Source organism: Saimiri boliviensis, chromosome 9 (genome assembly GCF_048565385.1).
Source record: "Saimiri boliviensis isolate mSaiBol1 chromosome 9, mSaiBol1.pri, whole genome shotgun sequence".
In the NCBI taxonomy this organism is placed as follows: domain Eukaryota; kingdom Metazoa; phylum Chordata; class Mammalia; order Primates; family Cebidae; genus Saimiri; species Saimiri boliviensis.
In genome coordinates, this window is record NC_133457.1 from 30,727,326 (window position 1) to 30,754,008 (window position 26,683).

At 40.0% G+C, this 26,683-nt stretch overlaps 1 protein-coding gene across 12 annotated transcripts in view; it reads right to left on the reverse strand.

Moving 5' to 3' along the window:
- PHC3 (polyhomeotic homolog 3) overlaps nucleotides 1-26,683 on the reverse strand; it is a 101,162-nt gene that overhangs the window by 72,677 nt on the left and 1,802 nt on the right. For all 12 annotated transcript variants that reach the window (XR_012519178.1, XR_012519179.1, XM_074405645.1 and 9 more), the window contains exons 2-4: nucleotides 24,492-24,657; nucleotides 16,067-16,222; nucleotides 14,900-14,977 (exon numbers count right to left, since the gene is read on the reverse strand). Coding sequence is in view for 10 of the 12 variants with exons in the window: in XM_074405645.1 (XP_074261746.1) it covers nucleotides 14,900-14,977; nucleotides 16,067-16,222; nucleotides 24,492-24,657 (400 nt within the window). In the remaining 2 variants the exon portion in view is untranslated. The remainder of the gene's footprint in view (nucleotides 1-14,899; nucleotides 14,978-16,066; nucleotides 16,223-24,491; nucleotides 24,658-26,683) is intronic.

Consider the following 26,683-nt stretch of genomic DNA (forward strand, 5'->3'; position numbering starts at 1 on the left):
ATCATGAGAACTTCGTGAAGCATATACAAATTTCAATAGCCAAATCAATCAAGCAGAAGAAAGGATATCAGAGACTGAAGATCAACTCAATAAAATAAAATGAGAAGGCAAGATTAGAGAAAAAAAGAGTGAAAAGAAATAAAACCTCCAAGAAATATGGGGTTATGTGAAAAGACCTAACCTACATTTGATCGGTGTACCTTAATGTGATGGAGAGAATGACTCCAAGCTGGAAAACACTCTTCAGGGTATTATCCAGGAGAACAACCCCAACCTAGCTAGGCAGGCCAACATTCAAAGCCAGGAAATACAGAGAACATCACAAAGATATTCCTCAAGAAGATCAACCCCGAGACACATCATTGTCAGATTCACCAGGGTTGAAATGAAGAAAAAATGGTAAGGGCAGCCAGAGAGAAAGGATGGGTTACCCACAAAGGGAAGCCCATCAGACTCATAGCAGATCTCTCGGCAAAAATCGTACAAGCCAGAATAGAGTGGAAGACAATATCCAACATCCTTAAAGAAAAGAACTTTCAACCCAGCATCTCCCATCCAGCCAAACTAAGCTTCCCAAGTGAAGGAGAAATAAAATCCTTTACGAAAAAGCAATTGCTGAGAGATTTCATCACCCCTAGGCCTGCCTCACAAGAGGTCCTGAAGGAAGCATTAAACATGGAAAGGAACAACCAGTACCAGCCACTGTAAAAATGTACCAAACGGTAAAGACCATCGACACAATAAAGCAACTGCGTCAATTAACGGGCAAAACAACCAACTAGCATCAAAATGGCAAAATCAAATTCACACCTAACAATATTAACCTTACATGTAAATGGGCTAAATGCCCCAATCAAAAGACACAGACTGGCAAAATGGATATAAAAGTTAAAATCCACTGGTGTGCTGTATTCAGGAGACCCATCTCATGTGCAAAGACACACATAGACTCAAAATAAAGGAATGGAGGAAGATTTACCAAGCAAATGGAAAGCAAAAAAAGAGCAGAGATTGCAATCCTTGTCTCTGATAAAACAGACTTTAAACCAACAAAGATCAAAAGAGACACGGCCGGGCGCAGTGGCTCAAGCTTGTAATCCCAGCACTTTGGGAGGCCGAGGCGGGTGGATCACGAGGTCGAGAGATCGAGACCATCCTGGTCAACATGGTGAAACCCCGTCTCTACTAAAAATACAAAACATTAGCTGGGCATGGTGGTGTGTGCCTGTAATCCCAGCTACTCAGGAGGCTGAGGCAGGAGAATTGCCTGAACCCAGGAGGCGGAGGTTGCGGTGAGCCTAGATCGCGCCATTGCACTCCAGCCTGGGTAACAAGAGCGAAACTCCGTCTCAAAAAAAAAAGAGAGACAAAGAAGGGTATCACATAATGGTAAAGGGATCAACACAACAAGAAGAGCTAACTATTATAAATATATATGTACCCAATACAGGAGCAAGTCCTTAACAACCTAGAGACACTTAGACTCCCACACAATAATAGTGGGAGACTTGAACACTCCACTATCAATATTACACAGATCAATGAGACAGAATATTAACAAGGATATCCAGGACTTGAACTCAGATCTGGACCAAGTGGACCTAACAGACATCTACAGAACTCTCCACCGCAAATCCACAGAACATACATTCTTCTCAGCACCGCATCACACTTACCCTAAAATTTACCACATAATTGGAAGTAAATCACTCCTCAGCAAATGCAAATGAATGGAAATCATAAGAACCAGTCTTTCAGACCACCCTGCAATCAAATTAGGACTCAAGATTAAGAAACTCACTCAAAACCGCACAACTAAATGGAAACCGAACAACCTGCTCCTGAATGACTACTGGATAAACAATGAAATGAAGGCAGAAATAAAGATGTTCTTTGAAACCAGTGAGGATGAAGACACAATGTACCAGAATCTCTGGGACACATTTAAAGCAGTGTCTAGAGGAAAATTTATAGCAATAAATGCCCACATGAGAAGCAAGGAAAGATCTAAAACTGACACCATATTGTCAAAATTTAAAAAGCTAGAGGGGCAAGATCAAACAAATTCAAAAGCTAGCAGAAGACAAGAAATAACTAAGATCAGGGCAGAACTGAAGGAGAGAGACACCAAAAAATCCTTCAAAAAATCAAATCCAGGAGCTGGGTTTTTGAAAAGATCAACAAAATAGATAGACTGCTAGCCAGACTAATAAAAAAGAAAAGAGAAGAATCAAATAAACACAATAAAAAATGATAAAGGGGATATCACCACCGATTCAAAAGAAATACAAACCACCATCAGAGATTACTACAAACAACTCTATGCAAATAAACCAGTAAATCTAGAAGAAATGGATAAATTCTTGGACACTTACACCCTCTCAAGACTAAACCAGGAAGAAGTTGAATCCCTGAATAGACCAATAACAAGGTCTGAAGTTGAGGCAGCAGTTAATAGCTTACCAACCAAAAAAAGTCCAGGTCCAGATGGGTTCACAGCCAAATTCTACCAGATATACAAAGAGGAGCTGGTACCACTCCTTCTGAAACTATTCCAAACAAGAGAGGGAATCCTCCCTAATATGAGACCAACATCATCCTGATACCAAGACCTGACAGAGACACAACCAAAAAAGATAATTTCAGGCCAATATACCTGATGAACGTCAATGCAAAAATCTTCAATAAAATACTGGCAAACAGAATGCAACAGCACATCAAAAGGATTATCCCTCATGATCAAGTAGGTTTCATCCTGGGGATACAAGGCTGGTTCAACATCCACAAATCTACAAACGTAATTCATCACATAAGCAGGTCCAAAGACAAAAACCACACAATTATCTCAGTAAATGCAGAGAAAGCCTTCAACAAAATTCATCAGCCCTTTTAGCTAAAAACTCTCAATAAACTAGGTATTGATGGAACATATCTCAAAATAATAAAAGCTATTTACGACAGACGCACAGCCAATATCATACTGAATGGACAAAAACTGAAAGCATTTCCTTCGAAAACCGGCACAAGACAAAGACGCCCACTCTCACCATTCCTATTCAACATAGTATTGGAAGTTCTAGCCAGAGCAATCAGGCAAGAAAAAGAAATAAAGGGTATTCAATTAGGAAAGGAGGAAGTCAAATTATCTCTATTTGTAGACAACATGACTATGTATTTAGAAGACCCCATCGCTTAGCCCAAAATCTCCTTAAGCTGATAAGCAACTTAAGCAAAGTCTCAGGATAAAAAAATCAATGTGCAAAAATCACAAGCAATACCAGTAACAGAGACAAATCATGAATGAACTCCCACTCACAACTGCTGCAAAGAGAATAAAATATCTAGGAATACAACTAACAAAGGATGTGAAGGACCTCTTCAAGGAGAACTACAAACCACTGCTCAAGGAAATAAGAGAGGACATAAACAGATAGAAAAACATTCCATGCTCATGGTTAGGAAGAATCAATATTGTGAAAATGGCCATATTGCCCAAAGTAATTTATAGATTCAATGTTATCCCCATCAAGCTACCTATGACCCTCTTCACAGAACTGGAAAAAACCACCTTAAACTTCATATGGAACCAAAAAAGGGCCCACATAGCCAAGACAATCCTAAGCAAAAAGAACAAAGCTGAAGGCATCATGCTACCTGACTTCAAACTATACTACAAGGCTACAGTAATCAAAACAGCATGGTACTGGTAGCAAAACAGATACAGACCAACGCAATAGAACAGAGGTCTTGGAAGTAATGCCACACATCTACAACCATCTGATCTTTGACAAACCTGACAAAAACAAGCAATGGGGAAAGGATTCCCTGTTTAATAAATGGTTTTGGGGAAACTGGCTAGCCATGGGCAGAAAGGTGAAATCTGGACCCCTTCCTTACATCTTATACAAAAATTAACTCCAGATGGATAAAAGATTTAAACATAAGACCTAACACCATAAAAATCCTAGAAGAAAACCTAGGCAATAAACATTGAGGACACAGGCATAGGCAAGTACTTCATGACTAAAACACCAAAAGCAATGGCAACAAAAGCCAAAATAGACCAATGGGATCTAATTAAACTTAAGAGCTTCAGCACAGCAAAAGAAACAATCATTAGAGTGAACCAGCAACTAAAAGAATGGGAAAAATTTTTTTACAAGCTACCCATCTGACAAAGGGGTCATATCTAGAATCTACAAAGAACTAAAACAAATTTACAAGGAAAAAAAACAAACAACCCGTGGGCGAAGGATATGAACAGGTACTTTTCAAAAGAAGATATTTATGCGGGCAACAAACATATGAAAAAATGCTCATCATCACTGGTCATTAGAGAAATGCAAATCAAAACCACACTGAGTTACTCTTTCACACCAAGTTAGAATGGTGATCATTAAAAAGTCAGGAAACAACAGATACTGGAGAAGATGTGGAGAAATAGGAATGCTTTTACACTGTTGGTGGGAGTGTAAATTAGTGCAACCACTGTGGAAGACAGTGTGGTGATTCCTCAAGGATCTAGAAATAGAAACACCATTTGACCCAGCAATCCCATTACTGGGTATATACCCAAAAGGTTTTAAATTGTTCTATTATAAAGACACATGCACATGTATGTTCACTGTGGCACTGTTTACAATAGCAAAGACTTGGAACCAACCCAAATGCCCATCAATGATAGACTGGATAAAGAAAAAGTGGTACATATACACCATGGAATACCATGCTGCCATAAAAAAGATGAGTCCATGTCCTTTGCAGGGACATGGATGAAGCCAGAAACCATCATTCTCAGCAAACTGACACAAGAACAGAAAACCCAACACCACATGTTCTCACTCGTAAGTGGGTGCTGAACAATGAGACACATGGACACAGCAAGGGGAACATCACACACTGGGGTCTGTTGGGGGTTAGGGGGCTAGTGGAGGGATAGCAGGAGGTGGGGAGATTGGGGAGGGATAACATTAGGAGAAATATCTAATGTAGATGACGGGGAGATGGAGTCAGCAAACCACCATGGCATGTGTATACCTATGTAACAATCCTGCAAGATTTGCACATGTACCCCGGAACTTAAATTAAAAAAAAAAAAATTCCTGTAAGAGATAACAGAGGATGAGGACGCTAGCAGAAGAATACTGAGAATCACTGATTATAAGCAAGTAATTTTCTCTCAGGTAAATTTACATCCCCTATACAACATAAATACATCAAATGGACTCTGATATGAGGCTGATGTGATCTGAACATTGTTAGAGAAAACTGAACAGTTTTAAGGTTCTTGATCTAAAAACAATCTCATTGACCCACTGAAATGTACTCTTAGGAAATTTTTAAGAAGAAAATAGCTAAAAAAAATATATATATATATATAACAAAATAGTCAATGGGAAAAATTAAACCACCAGCAAGAGAGAAGTCATTTTTAAAAATGATGGAATATTATATACCCATTAAACATCGTATTTACAACCAATAAATAAAGAAAATAAGAGCCAGGCGCAGTGGCTCATGCCTGTAATCCCAGCACCTTGGGAATCTGAGGCAGGCAGATCACCTGAGGTCAGGAGTTCAAGGCCTGCCTGACAAACAGGAAGAAACCCCATTTCTACTAAAAATGCAAAATTAGCCAGGTGTGGTGGCACATGCCTGTAACCCTAGCTACTCGCGAGGCTGAGGCAGGAGAAGAACTTAAACCCAGGAGGTAGAGGTTGCAATAAGCCGAGATCGTGCCATCGCCCTCCAGCCTGGACAAGACCAAAACTCTGCCTCAAAGAAAATAAAAATAAAAATAAAAAAGAATGTAATAAAGAAATAAACCATTTGCTTCTCCCTCCTACTACATCCCACGGAAATAGCAATCAATACAGTAGAAAAGGATTGGGGAAACAGACAAGTCTAGACTACTGGACATTCCATAAGGTAAGCTGACCTGAGATCTTCAAACATCATCAAAGAAAAAAAGGACTGGAAGCCTTTTTATATTAAAAGGAAAAAAGAGTCTCCAATGCAGTATGGGATCCTTAATTAAATACTCAATGTGATCCTTAATTAAAAACTCAATGAGGGTGGCCGGGCGCGGTGGCTCAAGCCTGTAATCCCAGCACTTTGGGAGGCCGAGGTGGGTGGATCACGAGGTCAAGAGATCGAGACCATCCTGGTCAACATGGTGAAACCCCGTCTCTACTAAAAATACAAAAAATTAGCTGGGCACAGTGGCGCGTGCCTGTAATCCCAGCTACTCAGGAGGCTGAGGCAGGAGAATTGCCTGAACCCAGGAGGCGGAGGTTGCGGTGAGCCGAGATCGTGCCATTGCACCCCAGCCTGGGTAACAAGAGCGAAACTCCGTCTCAAAAAAAAAAAAAAAAAAAAAAACTCAATGAGGGCCAGGCACAGTGAGCTGAGATCACGCCACTGCACTTCAGCCTGGGTGACAGAGACTCCATTTCAACAGCAACAAAATCTGATAGGCCAGGCACAGTAACTCACACCTCTAATCCCAGCACTTTGGGAGGCCAAGGCGGGTGGATCACTTGAGTTCAGGCGTTTGAGACCAGCCTGGGCAATAGGGCAAGACCCTGACACTAAAGAAAACACAAAAATTAGCCAGGTGTGGTGGCGCACTACAGTAATTTCAACTATTTGAGGGGCTAAGCAGAGAGGATCACTTGAGGCTGGGAGGCAGAGGTTGAGGCTGGGAGGCAGAAGTTGCAGTGAGCCATATTCACACCACTGCACTCCAGCCTGGACAACAAAGTGAGATCCTATCTCGATAAAAAAAAAAGTGGGCCGGGCGCGGTGGCTCAAGCCTGTAATCCCAGCACTTTGGGAGGCCGAGGCGGGTGGATCACGAGGTCAAGAGATCGAGACCATCCTGGTCAACATGGTGAAACCCCGTTTCTACTAAAAATACAAAAAAATTAGCTGGGCATGGTGGCGCGTGCCTGTAATCCCAGCTACTCAGGAGGCTGAGGCAGGAGAATTGCCTGAACCCAGGAGGCGGAGGTTGCGGTGAGCCGAGATCGCGCCATTGCACTCCAGCCTGGGTAACAAGAGTGAAACTCCGTCTCAAAAAAAAAAAAAAAAAGTGAAAATAAAAGTAAAATAAAATCTGATAAATTGCCTAAGAGATCCAAAATATTTTATCCATAATAGAAAAACAGAATAGTATTTTGAAAGAATGAGAAAAGAAAATGCTCTGAGAAATTAGAAATACAGTGGCTGAACTAAAATTTTTTTTTAAAGTCAAGAAAAGAGTTAAAAGAAGTCAAGGAAATAGCCCACCAAAAATAAATAAATAATGTAGTAAGTGAAAAGGTTAAAAAAAAAAAAAATCCAGAAAGATCAACATTCAACCAGGGGTTCCAGAAAGAGAGAACAGAGAAAACAGAAAATTAATTTCTTGTGGATTTGTTCAGTTTTACATACATCATCATCAAAGAACAAAATTAACTTATGGCAAATTTGTTTAGTTTCACATACATGATCATTAAAAATCTAGTTTCACACTGAGAGAACCCAACAGGTGTCCTACACAATGACATCTAGATACATTCCCATGAAACTACAAAAAAAACTAAAGCAAACAAGCAAACCTAAAAGATTCTGGAAAGAAAGAACCAGAAGTTACCCAAGAATGATAATGAAACTAACATCAGCCTTTACTTCAGCAATACTAAACTTTTGAAAAAAGTAATCTTTCAAATTTCCTGAGAAAAATTATTTTCAATATAGAATTCATGTAAGATAATTACAAAAAGGAAAGGTAATTTTCAGGCCCCCAAAGATTTAATTTTTCTTCCACATAGCCTTTAAAAGAAAGTTAGATATTCCTGCAAAACAAAATTCATATTATACAGTCCTTTGACCATTCACTTGTCTGTAACCTCATTATACTCTAAAACCTTTGTTCACTTTCGAACTTTGGCACCTGACACCAAGTAGGTACTCAATAAAAAAAAGTACTGGCCACCGGGCTCGGGGCTCATGCCTGTAATCCTAGCACTTTGGGAGGCTGAGGCAGGCAGATCACAAGGTCAAGAGATCAAGGCCATCCTGGCCAACTTGGTGAAACCTTGTCTCTACTAAAAATACAAAAATTAGCTATGCATGGTTCACTTGAGCCCAGGTGTTGATGGCCAGCCTGGACAACATAGTGAAATCCCATCTCTTTAAAAAAATTGTTCAAACAAGCAACAATGGGCATACCTGAAACAAATTAATTTTTTTACAAAAAGGTCTCCCCGAAGAAATAGAAGATATAATTTTATTTATTTTTATTTTTTGAGACAGCCTCACTCTGCTGCCTCGGCAAGAGTTTAGTGATCTCAGCTCACTGCAACCTCCACCGCCCAGGTTCAAGCAATTCTCCTGCCTCAGCCTCCAGAGTAGCTGGAATTATAGGCACCTGCCACCACGGGGACCTGGCTTATTTTTGTATTTTTAATAGATATGGGGTTTTGCCATGTTGGCCAGGCTGATCTCGAACTCCTGACCTCAAGTGATTTGCCTGCCTCGGCCTCCAAAAGTGGTGGGATTACAGGCGTGAGCCACCACACCCAGCCCCAAATAATAATTTTAGATTGGAAATAGAACAACCAAAATAAATAAGTTAAACAAGCTCACACAATGCATTCTTGCTTTTTACATGCAATACATAATGAAAATCCAAGTCTCTCCATAGACACATATACAGCATTTTTTAGTAGCTATAGTAATCCTGTATGAATTAACTATCATTTATTGAACTCATCCTCAATTAACAGGCATTTGTATTATTTATAATTTTCCCTATTATAAATCATGCATATGGGCATAATTATCTAGGTCATTTTTAATTATATCACTAAAAGTAAGAGTGCTATATCAAAGTGTGCATACAGATTTTTTTTGGACTTTTTTTGAAACAGGGTCTCATACTGTTGCCCAGGTTGGAGTGCAGTGGCTCAATTATAGTTCATTGAAGCCTCACACTCCTAGGTTCAAGCAATCCACCTGCCTTAGCCTCCTGAGCAACTGAGACTACAGGCACAGGCCACCACACCTGGCTAATTTCTTTTTATTAATGAGGTCTTGCTATGTTGGCCACATTGGTCTCAAACTGCTAGACTCAGTGATAGAGGTGGGCCTCCCAAAGCACTAGGATTACAACCATGAGCCACCATTCTCAGCAAGGGCATGTACATTTTAAAGTTTAACATGTGCTGCCAAATAACCCTTCAAAAGAGTTGCACCAATCTATATTCCCAGTAATAGTGTACGAGTATACCCACTTCTTCATATTCTTGCCAACAATAGGTATTGTGTAAACCTTTTCCCTTGTTTTCTAGTTTGACAGATGAAAACAGTACTTCATTGTTATTTGTAGATTTATTTATTTATTTATTTATTTATTTATTTTTTAAGACACGGTTTTGCTCTATCACCCAGGCTGGAGAGCAGTGGTACGATCTCCGCTGAGGGCAGCCTTGACCTTCCAGGCTCAAGCAAGCCTCCCACCTCAGCCTTTAAAGTAGCTGAAACTACAGGTGCTTGCCACCATACCCCACTAATGTTTTGTTGTTGTATTTTGCTTGTAGAGATGGGGTTTCATCCACCTGCCTTGGGCTCCCAAAGTGCTGGGATTACAGGCATGAGCCACCACTCACAGCCTTTTTACATATATTTCTTTATTATTTATTTATTTATTTATTTTTTGAGACGGAGTTTCGCTCTTATTACCCAGGCTGGAGTGCAATGGCACGATCTCGGCTCACCGCAACCTCCGCCTCCTGGGTTCAGGCAATTCTCCTGCCTCAGCCTCCTGAGTAGCTGGGATTACAGGCACGCACCACCATGCCCAGTTGATTTTTTTGTATTTTTAGTAGAGACGGGGTTTCACCATGTTGACAAGGATGGTCTCGATCTCTTGACCTTGTGATCCGCCAGCCTCGGCCTCCCAAAGTGCTGGGATTACAGGCTTGAGCCACCGCGCCCGGCCTATTTCTTTATTATTTATATGGTAAATATACCTTCATGTGTTTAAAAGCCAAAAACACAGCCGTGGGGGTGGGGGGGGAAGGATCACTTCAGGTCAGGAGTTTGAGACCAGCCTGGCCAACATGGCAAAACCTGTTTCTGCTAAAAATACAAAAACTAGCCAGGCATGGTGGAATATGCCTGTAGTCCCAGCTGCTCGGAAGGCTGAGGAAGGAGAATCGCTAGAACCCAAGAGGTAGAGGTTGCAGTGAGCTAAGATCACGCCACTGCATTCCAGCCTGGGCAACAGAGCAACACTTCATTTCAAAAAAAAAAAAAAAAAAAAAAAAAAAAAAAAGCCAAAAATAGTCTTTCTTTTAAAAATTACCAACTAAGATCTTCTGTGAATTCTATTTATTTTACTAATATAAGAGCCTTAGGTATTTTAGAAATATTATCAGCCAGGTGTAGTAGTTCATGCCTATACCACATAATCCCAGCATTCTGCGAGCTATGGTTAGGGGATCTCTTGAGCTCAGGAGTTCAAGACCAGTCTGACTGGGGAACACAGCAAGACCTCACCTCTAGTAAAATTTTAAAAATTAGCCAGGTGTAGTGGTGTGTGCCTGTAGTCCCAGCTACTCAACTGTCTGAGACAGGAAGATCACTTGAGCCTGGGAGATGGAGGCGGTTCCACTGCACTCCAGCCTTGGCGATAGAGCAAGAGTATGTATCAATAAAAAAAAGAAGTAAATGAAAAAAGGTTAAAATTCTCCCTGTCTTCTCTTTTGAAAAATAATAAAATTTAAAAAAAATTACTCATTTGATATCATGATGTAAACATATTTTCTCCCATTTTGTTGTTTTCACTTTGCTTATGCTGCTTGTTGGCAGTGTAATTTTTAGTTGGTTTAACTTTCATTTTAGCAAGTCAAATTTAACTAAATCTTAGCCCCATTTATGTTAGAATATTAAAGACATAAACGTAAAGGCTCAGTCCCAATTAGTTTTAGATCCAAACAATCAAAATCACCACTCCACTACTGACAATCATTTAGAATTAGTCATCTGGTTCTAATTAGAGAAAAGAAAAGAATGCAGGTACCCACTAGTTACCTATACATTCAATTAACAGTAGTCTACTCTCCAAACCACATACAGATTGAGTTTGTTATATGAAATCCTTGGGACCAGCCGTGTTTCAGTATTTGGGTTTTTTTTCAGATTTTGGAAAAATACAAACTGGTTTAGCATGCCAAATCTGAAAATGCAAAATCCAAAATGTTCCAATTAACACTCCTCCTTTGTTTTTGTTTTTGTTTTTTCTTTTTTCTTCTTTTTCTTTTTTTCTTTTTTTTTCTTTTTCTCTTTTCTTTTTTTTTTTTCTTTTTCTCTTTTCTTTTTTTTTGAGATGGAGTTTCGCTCTTGTTACCCAGGCTGGCGTGCAATGGCGCGGTCTCGGCTCACTGCAACCTCCGCTTCCTGGGTTCAGGCAATTCTCCTGCCTCAGCCTCCTGAGTAGCTGGGATTACAGGCACGCGCCACCATGCCCAACTGATTTTTTGTATTTTTAGTAGAGACGGGGTTTCACCATGTTGACCAGGATGGTCTCGATCTCTGGACCTCGTGATCCACCCGCCTCGGCCTCCCAAAGTGCTGGGATTACAGGCTTGAGCCACCGCGCCCGGCCCAACACTCCTCCTTTGAATGTCATGTTGATGTTCAAAAATTTCAGATTTTAGAGCATTCTGGATTTTCAAATTAGGAACAAATCAATCAGTAGGTACACAGTTCCCCCAGGTTGTATGATTAGACTTTTGACTTGATTTTTTAAAATAATATTCCATTTTCCCATTGGGATCCCACTCCTGCTCTAAACCCCAAACTACTTGGCTGGTTACTTGACAGCCCGTTCCTCTTCTGAAGGATGGACCCTTTCCTACGGTTTCACTGTTATCTGGAAACCTAACTCAAAATAAGCAAAACTCAAAAAAATACTAGCGCCACCTGATGGCTCATTATCATCACTACCTAGAGACTTCCGTTACCAGGGCCCACCCACTTTCTGGATACTGACCTAAATTTACTAAGCCACCTTGAGCATTGTAATTTGTACTGCCAGTCAAATGACCTGAGCAGAAGCTCACATAGAATAGTAAATAAACCAAATGTAATGTATTATTCCTTTATTTTACTGGGAATCTGTTCTTCCTGTTTACTTCTTTTCCCCCACCAGCCATTTACAGCTGCTGGCATACTTCATGGTACAAGGCGGCCTGGTTTATGAAAATTAGCATTAACAATGTCATAAGCACAATCACTAGAATTCTAACTTCTGTGAATGTCACAAACAAAGCCAAGTGAAAGAAAACAGTTTAAAAGGATACCTTTTAATAACATGAAGGAAAAAAAATTCAAAACAATATATCTATACAACTATATCCTATCATTATTCCAGTACTTCATGGAATAAAAAATTTGCCTATATAATTTCCTTGAGTAGCCCACAAAATGTTTATCACTCCTTTCCTTAACTACCATTGTATTAATGAAAGACATCTGACGTCAATGACCAAAACTACAGCATTAATGCTTAGAGCTAGGTTATATTACTTAACTTTTTCATTTTCTTTAATCTAAAATCTTCAAGTTCTAAGTAATTATTATTATTTTTTTTGGAGACAGTCTTGCCTACTGCCCAGGCTGGAGTGCAGTAGTATGATTTCGGCTCACTGCAACCTCCGCCTCCTGGGTTCAAGTGATTCTCCTGACTCAGCCTCCCAAGTAGCTGAGATTACAGGCATGCACCACTATGCCTGGCTAAGTTTTTGTATTTTTAGTAGAGATGGGGTTTCACCATGCTGGCCAGGCTGGTCTCGAACTCCTGACTTCAGGTATCTGCCGGCCTCAGCATCCCCAAGTGCTGGGATTACAGGCATGAGACACCACGCCCGGCCCATAAGTAATGTTCATACCCCAGGGCATTCCCATGCAAAAAAAAAAAAAAAAACTTTTTAATTAAAAATATCAAATCAGGCCAAGCACAATAGCTCACACCTGTAATCTCAATATTTTGGGAAGCCGAGGTTGGTGGATCACCTGAGGTCAGGAGTTTGAGACCAGCCTGACCAACACAGCAAAACCCCATCTCTACTAAAAATAGAAAATTAGCCAGGCATGCCTGTAATCCCAGCTACTCGGGAGGCTGAGACAGGAGAATCACTGAACCTGGGAGCCAGAGGTTGCAGTGAGATGACGCCATTGCACTCCAGCCTGGCAACAGAGTGAAACTCCGTCTCAAAAAAATAAAAATAAAAAAAGTCAGATCAACAGCCAGAAAAAAAAAAAAAAAAAAAAAAAAAAAAAAAAACCTATATGCTGACCACAGCATGTACTTAGCAAAGACCATACCCTTAAAGAAATAGAGCACAAATTCACCTTCAATTCCTTAACAACCTACAAACTATACTGTATTGGAGCTGATTTTATGAAGTATCAAAGTATTACCACTCTGGACCAGAAAAAAGTACCTAGAAAGGACATCATTAGGTTTTCAACTAGTGGCGATTTGCCCTACACCAGGAGACACCTTTGGTTGTCACACTAGAAGGAGGAGGAGGACCACAAGCTAGTGGCTAGGGATGCTGCTAAATATCCTATAATGTACATAATAGCCCCCGACAACAAAGAATTATCTGGCCCATAATGTCCACAATAATAAGGTTGGGAAACCTGGGACAAATGATGAAATCTGAATATGAACTGCATTTTATCAACGTTAAATTTCCTGAATTTAATATTTTTTCTGTGGCTTCATAAAACAATAGCCTTGTATATACATCAGAGTACTTAGGAATAAAGGAACATGTCTTAACCTACAACTGACTCAGAAAAACATAATATGTCTACATGTAGTAGGAAAGAATGAATCATAAAGTAACAGGGCAATATGCTAATAACTGGTTAATCTGAGTAGAGTATATGCAGAAATTTTCTTTTATTATTCTTACAGTTTAAAACTGTACCAAAATTAAAAGTTAAACAAGTATTATCATGCCCATAAATTTATCTTACCTAGGAAACTTTGCACAATTTCCCAATACATATGTGCAATATAGCAAATCAGCTTTTACTCCTTTCTCAAAATAAATTACCCTATCTTGAATAGATACTTGCAAATTGAACCCAAATAACTCAAGTAAGCTAAAAGTATATTTTCTAAAATGTGAACTGCACAAAGTTAGAAATGCTTAGATGTCTACCAAGGACATGACATACTATTGCATATTACAGTAAATTCATAGCCAATATCCCTGTGTTGTATATTTTGGGCTTTCAGTACACACTGAAAACTGAAATCATTTAGAACCACGTAAGATGTGAACATGATCAGTGCAAAAGGATATACAAGAAATAATACCAAAATATTTTTTAAGACTCAGATTTTCTTGGCCGGGCGCGGTGGCTCAAGCCTGTAATCCCAGCACTTTGGGAGGCCGAGGCGGGTGGATCACAAGGTCAAGAGATCAACACCAACCTTGGTCAACAAGGTGAAACCCCGTCTCTACTAAAAATACAAAAAATTAGCTGGGCATGGTGGTGCATGCCTGTAATCCCAGCTACTCAGGAGGCTGAGACAGGAGAATTGCCTGAACCCAGGAGGCGGAGGTTGCGGTGAGCCGAGATCGCGCCATTGCACTCCAGGCTGGGTAACAAGAGCGAAACTCCGTCTCAAAAAAAAAAAAAAAAAAAAAAAAAAGACTCAGATTTTCTTAACATTAGTTCTCAATTTTTGAATTTTATCATTCCTATTTTTGGGCAATTATTACTTAAACAGCATGCAACAAATTACAATAACAGCTTCATAAATAACAGTTTACTTCTGGAAGACAAGTCTTTTAAATTTGTAAATCCAGGAAAAATTTAGGGAACTTACAGATGTTTGGGACATACTTGACTGTTGTGTGACACTTCCTGTAGGAGATGTAGATGGTCTTCCACTGGACAAACTTGCCTAAAATAGTAACACTTTTATAATACGTCGGTAAAAACCTCAAGTTAAGAACTTTCTGGTACCATGGTAACACAAAACCACAACAATAAATGTCAAAAGGGGTATGTATGAAACAACTCATTTTACAGTCAACATGGCTTAAGCTTTGGTTAAACAGATTTTTTAAATAAGAAAAAGCTGAATGGTGAAAATAGGGGATCCAAAGACTAATTTTATTAGCTACTTTATTGTCAGTTCCACTTTATGGGTCTGTGTCATCTTTAAAGTGGAATCACTACTCCATGTTATGAAGAAAAAGAGCTACAAGAGTCAACAAGAGTCAGTGGGTTTCAGTTTCCTAACTTGTATCATGAAAATGTTATTTAAAATTACACTACTAAGAAGCAACAGCTGAGGATCTGTTGGTAACAGAAATAAACCTTTTTCAGGTTCAGTCAACTGAGATTCTCCTCTAGTGAGGAGATTTAAGATTAAATCTTACACAGTTTTATTTAAATAGTACAATAATAACAAAAGTATTTTTTAAAAACAAGCATTTAATAATGAAATCCTGTTATCAGTAGGAATAACGTAATTAGATTTTAGAAAGATGGATTTACACGTCTTTGTATAGAAAATTTATGGAGAAATACGTATTAAATTGTTACAGTGGCCACCACCTCTGAAGAATGAGAAACAGTGGTAGGCAGGGAAAAGGAACAGCTTTATCTCTTATAAGCAATTTAATAGTTTGATCTTTTTAATGAGCATAAATACATCATTTTTTAATCTTATTTTTAGTAAAAATATAATTTATGTAAGCCTAAGTATTCACTGTTGTACCTAGAACTTTATACACCTAACCAAGCCACCAGCATAGCATTTCTCCAATTTGGATAAAAACCACTGAGATAAAAGCTAGAAACAGAATAACATTAAAAACATATTCCCTTTTTCTCAGTTGGCAATCTATTAATATATTTCCTTCAGGAAAAATAACCACAGGCATCTGAGAATTCTGAAACAATACCCAATGTATTTATTTTCAGTAACTACCTACAGATAACAGAAACTTTGGTCTCATAAATTCTTCACTTATTTCAGTCTTACCTGAACGGCAGCAAGGCTCTGAAGCTGGCTGCTGCTTAAATGCTGCTGCTGAAGAGCTGCAGTATGCAGCATCAGGTGCTGCTGTTGGGCTGCATACATTTGCTGAAGATACTGAGCAGCTGAGCTGGGGGGCCGATGCAATGCCTGTTGAATCACCTGTGATAGGTCAATTGAACCAATGTCAAACCATAAACTCAACCTTCATCTTAATCAGAAAATGAAAGAACAAAAAAGTGGCAGTTTAAAATTTCACTGCTTTGACACATAATATCATCAAGCTTATTAACATACTTCTTTCCTAGTTACATGTGACTAGGAACCACTAACTTGTATGCATTAAAACTACCCAGCAGGACAAACATGGTGGCTCACGCCAGTAATCCCAACCCTTTGGGAGGCTGAGGTGGGTGGATCACAACGTCAGGCAATCTAGGCAATCCTGGCTAACACAGTGAAACCCCATCTCTACTAAAAATACCAAAAATTAGCTGGGCATGCTGGCACGTGCCTGTAGTCCCAGCTACTGGGAAGCTGAGACAAAAGAACTGCTTGAATCCAGTAGGCGGAGGCTGCAGTGAGCCGAGACTGTGCCACTGCACTCCAGCATGGGCAGCAGAGCGAGACTCTGTCTCCAAAACAAAACCAAAAACCCAGTGGACAATTCACAAAAGACAGGCCAAATAAGCATGTCAAAAGATTTTCAATCTCATCAGTAGTCAAAAACTTACAAATTAAAACAAGATACTATTTTCCAACTTTCAGATGGATAAAGATTTAAAAAAATACTACTAACTGGGGAAACCAATACTCCCGTACTGCTAGTAAAAATTTAAGTTGGCAAGGCCAGGCATGTGGCTCACATCTGTAATCCCAGCACTTTGGGAGGCTGAGGCAGGTGGATCACAAGGTCAAGAGATCAAGGCCATCCTGGTCAACATGGTGAAACCCCATTTCTACTGAAAATGCAAAAAATTAGCTGGGCATGGTGGCGCGTGCCTGTAGTCCCAGCTACTCAGGAGGCTGAGGCAGGAGAATTGCCTGAACCCAGGAGGCGGAGGTTGCGGTGAGCCGAGATCAAGGCATTGCACTTCAGCCTGGGTAACAAAAGCGAAACTCCACCTCAAAAAAAAAAAATTTAAGTTGCCATAAGTTTTTTGGATAAAACATGGTAGAATTCAGGGCTTGGGTGTGGAGAGAAATACCTTTACCATACAGCCATTACGAACAGTAATGTAAATCAGTGCTGTCCTATACAGGAGCCACTAGTCACATGTGCCTACTAAAAATGTGATTGGTGCAACTAAGTAAGTTAAATTTTAAATTGAACTTTAATTTTAATTTTAATGTAAATAGCCACATGTAACTAGCGGCCACTAAAAACTAGAAAACTACACGTTGTTGATCCAGATCTATATTTACTAACAAAAAAAACACAGATTACAAAACAGTATGTATCATTTTTACATTAAATATTTGAAAGACTACACAAGAAAACTTTCAAAGGGAACTGATGGGTAGCTAGATTAGAGGTGATTTTTAGCTTCTAGTTCATACTTTTCTATAAATGTCTGAATATCTTACAATGAGTAGATATTTATTAATTATCACATAAAATTATAAAGCGGCTGGGCACGGTGGCTCATGCCTGTAATCCTAGCACTTTGGGAGGCCAAGACAGGCAGATCACCTGAGGTTAGGAGTTCAAGACCAGCCTGGCCAACATGATGAAACCCCAACTCTACTAAAAATACAAAAATTAGCCCAGCATGGTGGCATGCACCTGTAATCCCAGCTACTCAGGAGGCTGAGGTGGGAGAACTGCTTGAACCCAGGAAGCAGAGATTGCAGTGACCAGAGATCACACCACTCCACTCAAGCCTCGACAACAGAGCAAGACTCCGTCTCAAAAAGTAGAAATAAAATAATTATAGTTATTTTAGAAAATTAATAATTATATTTGAAAAATTTTTAAATGTCAAATACCCTGTTTTGTTTCAATGTTGAATACAACTATACTTCCTTAAAAAATTCCTATGCTTCAGGTGATGGAGGCTTGGATACTAAAAAAAAAAAAAAAAAAAAAAAAACAGAAAAAAGAAAAAAGATTCCTTAAAAAGTATTATTGTGAATATTAGTAAAATGTCAAATCTGAGCCTGAAACTTCATAAATAAATATAGAAATGTCAGGCCGGGCACAGTGGCTCAAGCCTGTAATCCCAGCACTTTGGGAGGCCGAGGCAGGTGGATCACGAGGTCGAGAGATCGAGACCATCCTGGTCAACATGGTGAAACCCCGTCTCTACTAAAAAAAAAAAAAAAAAAAAAAAAAAAAAAAAAAAATTAGCTGGGCATGGTGGTGTGTGCCTGTAATCCCAGCTACTCAGGAGGCTGAGGCAGGAGAATTGCCTGAACCCAGGAGGTGGAGGTTGCAGTGAGCAGAGATCGCGCCATTGCACTCCAGCTTGGGTAACAAGAGCGAAACTCCGTCTCAAAAAATATATATATATATATATAGAAATGTCAAGTACTCTACTAAAATCAGAGAAAATTGCTACACTTGTCCAAATGGTAAGTCAGGATAAGTCAATCCTACACAATCACATCCAAAAGTCATAGTGTGCTGCTCCCTGTGACTCTGAAACAGCACAGTATCCTAATCTCAGCATCAAATCAGTTTTCAAAGAGCTAAGGGAGTAATAGAGCCATAATCCTCTAGCTTAAGGGTCTAAATCAGGATGTCTTGAACCGTAATCCTTTTATCTAAATTTCAAGAAAGCATATTTCTGTGTTATTGTTTACTTTCATGTGTTAATATCTCATCTCTCTAGCTACAGACTGCTATGCCTGATACAAATTTCTATCACAAAATCAATGAGAGCTTTTGACCCCTACCTGCAGGGGACTATAGGCCAGATTAAGTGATTCAGAATTATAACAATATATCTTTTTTAGTAAGATCAATCTCTAATTGTTCTTCTAATTCCATAACAAAATTCTAAAATCATTGGACTTGGCAGTTACATGGAAAAAAAATTCTAAGATCAAACTGAAATAACAAACAATCTATTTGATACATATTTTTGTCACGGTATAGTCATTTTTTTCTGTTGTCAGCAGTCTTTCACTACCATTCAATGCTATACTCATAGCACTGAGTAAACACAAGTTGTAGGTACAGCACATTGTTCTTATTTATTATAAATTCGTATTCACCCAAGGAGGGTGAAGAGAATTCCTAGGACTGAAAAATAAAGCTGGAAGATTAAAGAATTAGGTAGTTCAATAAATATTGATTCGATTGCATTTTGGGAGAAGGAATTCTGTGGTCTCCTAAGAACAAGAGTTAGTAATGAGACATACCTACATCTATATAGCTTTCTATTTACTTTTTATTAATCTATGCAGTTTAATTGAAAACTAGAGAACAAAATGGTATATTAAGCTATCACTTCTCAGTCAGGTGTGGTGGCTCATCCCAGCACTTTAGGAGGCCAACGCAGGAGGTCAGAAAGGTCAAGACCAGCCTGGGCAACATAGCGAGATTCTCTCTACAAATTACAAAAATTAGCCAAGCATAGTGGCATGTGCCTATCGTCTCAACTACCCAGGAGGCTGAAGCAAGAGGGCTACTTGAGCCCAAGGGGTCAAGGCTGTAGTGAGCAGTGATCGTGTCACTGGATCCAGCCTGGGCAAGAGAGAGAGACTGTCAAAAACAAAACAACAATGAAAAAAAACTATCACCTATATGCTTAAAGATCTAAATCTTGGCAAGGCACAGGGTGGCTCACACCTGTAATCCAAGCACTTTGGGAGGCCAAGGCAGGTGGATCACGAGGTCAAGAGTTCAAGACCAGCCTGGCCAATATGGTGAAACCCCATCTCTACTAAAAATACAAAAATTAACTGGGCCTGGTGGCACCTGTAGTCCCAGCTGCTCAGGAGGCTGAAGCAGGAGAATTGCTTGAACCGGAAGGCAGAGGTTGCAGTGAGCCAAGATTATACCACTGCACTCCAGCCTGGGTGACAAAGCAAGACTCCATCTCAAAAAAAAAAAAAAAGGCCGGGCGCGGTGGCTCAAGCCTGTAATCCCAGCACTTTGGGAGGCCGAGGCGGGTGGATCACGAGGTCGAGAGATCGAGACCATCCTGGTCAACATGGTGAAACCCCGTCTCTACTAAAAAAAAAAAAAAAAAAAAAAAAAAAAAAAAAAATTAGCTGGGCATGGTGGTGTGTGCCTGTAATCCCAGCTACTCAGGAGGCTGAGGCAGGAGAATTGCCTGAACCCAGGAGGTGGAGGTTGCAGTGAGCAGAGATCGCGCCATTGCACTCCAGCTTGGGTAACAAGAGCGAAACTCCGTCTCAAAAAAAAAATATATATATATATAGAAATGTCAAGTACTCTACTAAAATCAGAGAAAATTGCTACACTTGTCCAAATGGTAAGTCAGGATAAGTCAATCCTACACAATCACATCCAAAAGTCATAGTGTGCTGCTCCCTGTGACTCTGAAACAGCACAGTATCCTAATCTCAGCATCAAATCAGTTTTCAAAGAGCTAAGGGAGTAATAGAGCCATAATCCTCTAGCTTAAGGGTCTAAATCAGGATGTCTTGAACCGTAATCCTTTTATCTAAATTTCAAGAAAGCATATTTCTGTGTTATTGTTTACTTTCATGTGTTAATATCTCATCTCTCTAGCTACAGACTGCTATGCCTGATACAAATTTCTATCACAAAATCAATGAGAGCTTTTGACCCCTACCTGCAGGGGACTATAGGCCAGATTAAGTGATTCAGAATTATAACAATATATCTTTTTTAGTAAGATCAATCTCTAATTGTTCTTCTAATTCCATAACAAAATTCTAAAATCATTGGACTTGGCAGTTACATGGAAAAAAAATTCTAAGATCAAACTGAAATAACAAACAATCTATTTGATACATATTTTTGTCACGGTATAGTCATTTTTTTCTGTTGTCAGCAGTCTTTCACTACCATTCAATGCTATACTCATAGCACTGAGTAAACACAAGTTGTAGGTACAGCACATTGTTCTTATTTATTATAAATTCGTATTCACCCAAGGAGGGTGAAGAGAATTCCTAGGACTGAAAAATAAAGCTGGAAGATTAAAGAATTAGGTAGTTCAATAAATATTGATTCGATTGCATTTTGGGAGAAGGAATTCTGTGGTCTCCTAAGAACAAGAGTTAGTAATGAGACATACCTACATCTATATAGCTTTCTATTTACTTTTTATTAATCTATGCAGTTTAATTGAAAACTAGAGAACAAAATGGTATATTAAGCTATCACTTCTCAGTCAGGTGTGGTGGCTCATCCCAGCACTTTAGGAGGCCAACGCAGGAGGTCAGAAAGGTCAAGACCAGCCTGGGCAACATAGCGAGATTCTCTCTACAAATTACAAAAATTAGCCAAGCATAGTGGCATGTGCCTATCGTCTCAACTACCCAGGAGGCTGAAGCAAGAGGGCTACTTGAGCCCAAGGGGTCAAGGCTGTAGTGAGCAGTGATCGTGTCACTGGATCCAGCCTGGGCAAGAGAGAGAGACTGTCAAAAACAAAACAACAATGAAAAAAAACTATCACCTATATGCTTAAAGATCTAAATCTTGGCAAGGCACAGGGTGGCTCACACCTGTAATCCAAGCACTTTGGGAGGCCAAGGCAGGTGGATCACGAGGTCAAGAGTTCAAGACCAGCCTGGCCAATATGGTGAAACCCCATCTCTACTAAAAATACAAAAATTAACTGGGCCTGGTGGCACCTGTAGTCCCAGCTGCTCAGGAGGCTGAAGCAGGAGAATTGCTTGAACCGGAAGGCAGAGGTTGCAGTGAGCCAAGATTATACCACTGCACTCCAGCCTGGGTGACAAAGCAAGACTCCATCTCAAAAAAAAAAAAAAAGGCCGGGCGCGGTGGCTCAAGCCTGTAATCCCAGCACTTTGGGAGGCCGAGGCGGGTGGATCACGAGGTCGAGAGATCGAGACCATCCTGGTCAACGTGGTGAAACCCCGTCTCTACTAAAAATACAAAACATTAGCTGGGCATGGTGGTGCGTGCCTGTAGTCCCAGCTACTCAGGAGGCTGAGGCAGGAGAATTGCTTGAACCCAGGAGGCGGAGGTTGCAGTGAGCCGAGATCGCGCCATTGCACTCCAGCCTGGGTAACAAGAGCGACACTCTGTCTCAAAAAAAAAAAAAGATCTAAATCCTCTTCCCTATATCCCTTGCCTCAGAGAAAGGTAAAAAAAAAAACATCAAAAGCTCTCTCTGCATTCAAGTTTGAATTACTGGTGAACTGGCTGGTTCCACTCCACAGTGACTTCAGAAAACTAAACCCTAAAACCATAAACCCTAAACCATAAAACAGTTAAATAGATATTATACTGGAGTATCCACCATACAAAAATGGAACAGAGGTAGGACTATATTGCAAGCAGTGGTTTTCAGGGTAGATGCAATTATAAGGATTCTAGTGAATAAAACAGGTATAATAGAAAAAATAAGAATTCACAGAGTGCTTAAGAGCACAAAGGCTGAAGTCTGAGAACTAGCTAAGTGAGTTTGGGAAAGTTATTTAGCCAATTTAAAACATTTACTTTCCCATCGGTAAAATGGAGATGGTATCTACTTCACAGAGGGCTGGTAATGGTTAATGGAGATAACTTACGTACCATATTTATCCAAAGTTTGGCACATAGCAATTATTCCATAAGTATTAGCTATTATCTACTGGGAACCTTTTATGTACCCCACACAGTTCTAGATACTTCATTTATTCCTCAGAATAACTAATGGAATGGTCTCATCCTCATTTTAGTTTTCTGAGGCTTAACAGGATTATGTCTCATACGAAAGGCTATACAGCTCCTAAAGATAATGAAAATAAAATTCAAACAAAGCATAACAGACCGAAAGGACCATGCCCCTTTTATGTAATACCATATTGCCCCAACCCCCATTATCATAAATGTTAACTAAGTAAATTTTACTTTCTCAACTAAGTGACTTTTCCTAGTTCAATATTTCCCTTCCCCTCTGCCCCTAAGGGATTTAGAATGACTCCCCCTGCTTAGGGTTCTTAGGCCACCTGGGTTTAAAATAAACTGTAACACATCTTTACACCTGAACATATCTCCCTTAGTCTGTATTTTGAGTTCTGATACAAAACAGATGAACCTACAGCCATTCTGCACACTGGGGCTCTAGACCAAGTGTCTTTGAATTGCAGCAGCACCTAGAGGCTTTCCCTTCATACTTTTCTTTACACATAATCTTACAAACTACATGCTGACAAATATAAGCCCTCTCAAATACTATCTTTAGTTTTTTGAGACGGAGTCGCACGCTTTTTGCCCAGGCCAGAACGCAGCGGCGTAATCTCAGCTCGCTGCAATCTCCACCTCCAGGGTTCAAGTGATTCTCCTGCCTCAGCCTCCCAAGTAGCTGGGATTACAGGCATGCACTATCATGCCTGGCTAATTTTTGTATATTTAGTAGAGACAAGGTTTCACCATGTTGGCCAGGCTGGTCTCGAACACCTGACCTCAAGTGATTTGCCAGCCCTGGCCTCCCAAAGTGCTGGGATTATAGGTGAGAGCCACCATCCAGCCTTTTTTTTTTTTTTTTTTTTCCCTGAGACAGGGTCTCACTGTCACTCAGGCTGGAGCACAGTGGTGTGATTACAGCTCACTGCAGCCTCAACCTCTGGGGCTCAAGTAATCCTGCCACCTCAGTCTTCTGAGTAGCTAGGACCACAGATACACACCACCATGCCCTGCTAATTTATTTTTTGTAGAGATGGGATTTCACCATGTTGCCCTGGCTGGTCTCCCAACTCCTGAGCTCAAGCCGTCTCTCAAAGTGTCCAAAGTGTTGGGATTCTAGGCGTGAGCCACCACGCTGGGCCAACAGGATGATTAATTAATGTTGCTGATTATTCCTGTGGTTGAATGTGCCCCCTAGTAAGTATGTGTTGGAAACTTAATCTCCAGTGCAACAGTGTTGAGACGTGGGATCCCTGAGGGGTGATTAGGCCAGGAGGACTCCGCCCACCTGAATAGATTAAAGGAGATTTTAAAAGGGCTTCAGACTGCAAATTTGATATCTTGCTCTCTAGTCTTTTACCATGGAACCAGGCAACAAGAAGGCCCTTGTGAGATGCCAGCACCTTGATACTGGACTTCCCAGCCTTCAGAAATGTGAGAAATAAGTTTCTCTTCTTTATCAATTACCCAGTCTCGGTATTCTGTTACAGCAACACAAAATGGATTGAGACAGTTGACTCAAACATTAATTCTAACTGTACATTTGAGGATATGAAACAGTACATAAGTCCGGCTTAAACAAAAAGTAACATGACATCTTAAGTCTTAGACTACCCATCACTACAGCTGAAATACCTGTACAGCATGTCGGTCTGAACCACTGTAGACAGAGATCTGTGGCTGCTGCATTCGAGAGGAGGAAGTGGTGATGGTGGTGGTGGTGGTACTGCTGGTTGTGGTTGACACAGAAGATGTCCCAGGGTTTGGTTCACTATCCATAACTGTATTATGGTCCTTAAATCTGGCAGGTCACACAAAGGGTTTGTATCGGTAAAAGCATTATCTTACAAGCTTTAAAGAATATTCATTTCAAAGAAATAATCAGCAGCAATCTAAATTGCTAGGAAAGCCCTCATAAAATAGAGCGAGCACATAGTCATTATAAGCACTTACAAGAGAAAATACTTCATATATGGAGCAAATTTAATAGTTAATACCTACTACATTTGAATTCAAATGATTCAGAATATGTAACTCAGATAAAGCATAGCTGAAAGTTTATCTTTGCATTACTGATTTTTTTTTTAAACCCAAACAGGTGATGGGAGAATATTAAACTACCTAGGAAAATAAAAATTTAAGCAGTGTCCCCTCTCCCCTCCTCTTCCCCTCTAACTCTCCGCCCCCTCCACCTGGACTCCCCCATCTCCCTCCCCTCCCCTCCACCTCTACTTTCTCTCCCCCTTTTCTTCCCTCCTCATCCCCCTTCCTTCCCCCTACCCCTCCTCCTTCCCTCCCCTCTCACTCCCCTCACCTCCTTTTTGAAGTAAACTTCCAAACAACTTTCTAGCAGATACCTGTAAGGCTCTTATCGGTTAAAATTTCTGGGCTGGTCGATCGTGGTGGATCACACCAGTAATCCCAGCAACAAAAACAAAAACAAAAACAAAAACAAAAACAAAAAAATTTAAGCAGTGTCAGACTATTTTAAAACATTTCTTTACATTCTTTTGATCACATTAATTACAAAGTAAAGTCATTCTTACCTATACATTAGAACAGAATGCCTAAGGACTCATGTTAACTAGCTTAGTTTCATTTACCATATATACTTTGCTTAAAAAATAAGTTCTTTTTTAAAAAAAAGTTAAAAAGTGCCAGGTGCAGTGGCTCATGCCTGTAACCACATCACTTTGGAAAGCCGAGGCAGGAGGATCACCTGAGGTAAGGAGTTCAGGTCCAGCCTGGCCAACATGGGGAAACCCCCATCTCTACTAAAAATACAAAACTTAGCCGGGTATGGTGGCAGGCACGTGTCATCCCAGCTACTTGGGAGGCTGAGGCAGGAGAATCCCTTGAACCCAGGAGGTGGAAGTTGCAGTGAGCCAAGATCATGCCATTTCACTCCAGCCTGGGTGACAGACCAAGACTTCATCTCAAAAAAAAAAAAAAAGTTAAAAAGTACTGTTTTTGTTTTTTAACTCATGCTGGCTTTTCCCCTACTCAGTCAACAATACTGTCCTTATTCCTTCTAATAACTGAGTTATACTTATAAGCAAATTGCTGTAAGAACACAGAAAAGCAGTTAACAGCAACTTCTCACATCCTTACAAAATCTTTTTCACAAAGAATTACTCCAGATTTTGAAAATATAAATTATGTCACTTCCTCATGCATGGACAGTACACTTTTATACCAGACTTTCTAATCTTTTCCCTCCAATATTATAATCTAACATTCACTTGTGGTACAAAATTCCACTAAATACAGAATCTGTATTTGAATAAATACAAGCTTTTTTTTTTTTTTGAGACAGAGTCTTGCCCCGTCGCCAGGCACCAGGTTGGAGTGCAGCGGCACAATCTCGGCTCACCGCAACCTCCGCCTCCCAGGTTCAAGCAATTCTCCTGCTTCAGCCTCCTGAGCAGCTGGGACTACAGGAGTGTGCCACCACACCCAGCTAAATTTTGTATTTTTAGTAGAGACGGGGTTTCACCATGTTGGCCAGGATGGTCTCGATCTCTTGACCTCGTGATCCACCCGCCTCAGCCTCCCGAAGTGCTGTGATTACAGGTGTGAGCCACCGAGCCCCGCTAAATTCAAGCATTTTAAGTCAATTCTAAGGACCTCCATATTGTTAGGAACCAGAACAGCAGCTGTTTTTGTCGAGTCAGAAATGTATCTCGAAGGTGAAAAGCACACAAAAGATTATACTGGTTTTATCTTCCCTTCCCTTTTCTTTTCTTCTGAGAAACTAAATCCCACCTACCCCACATTAGCAGTACTGACAAAAATGTAACAAAAACACTTTCTATTCTGTGAAAACA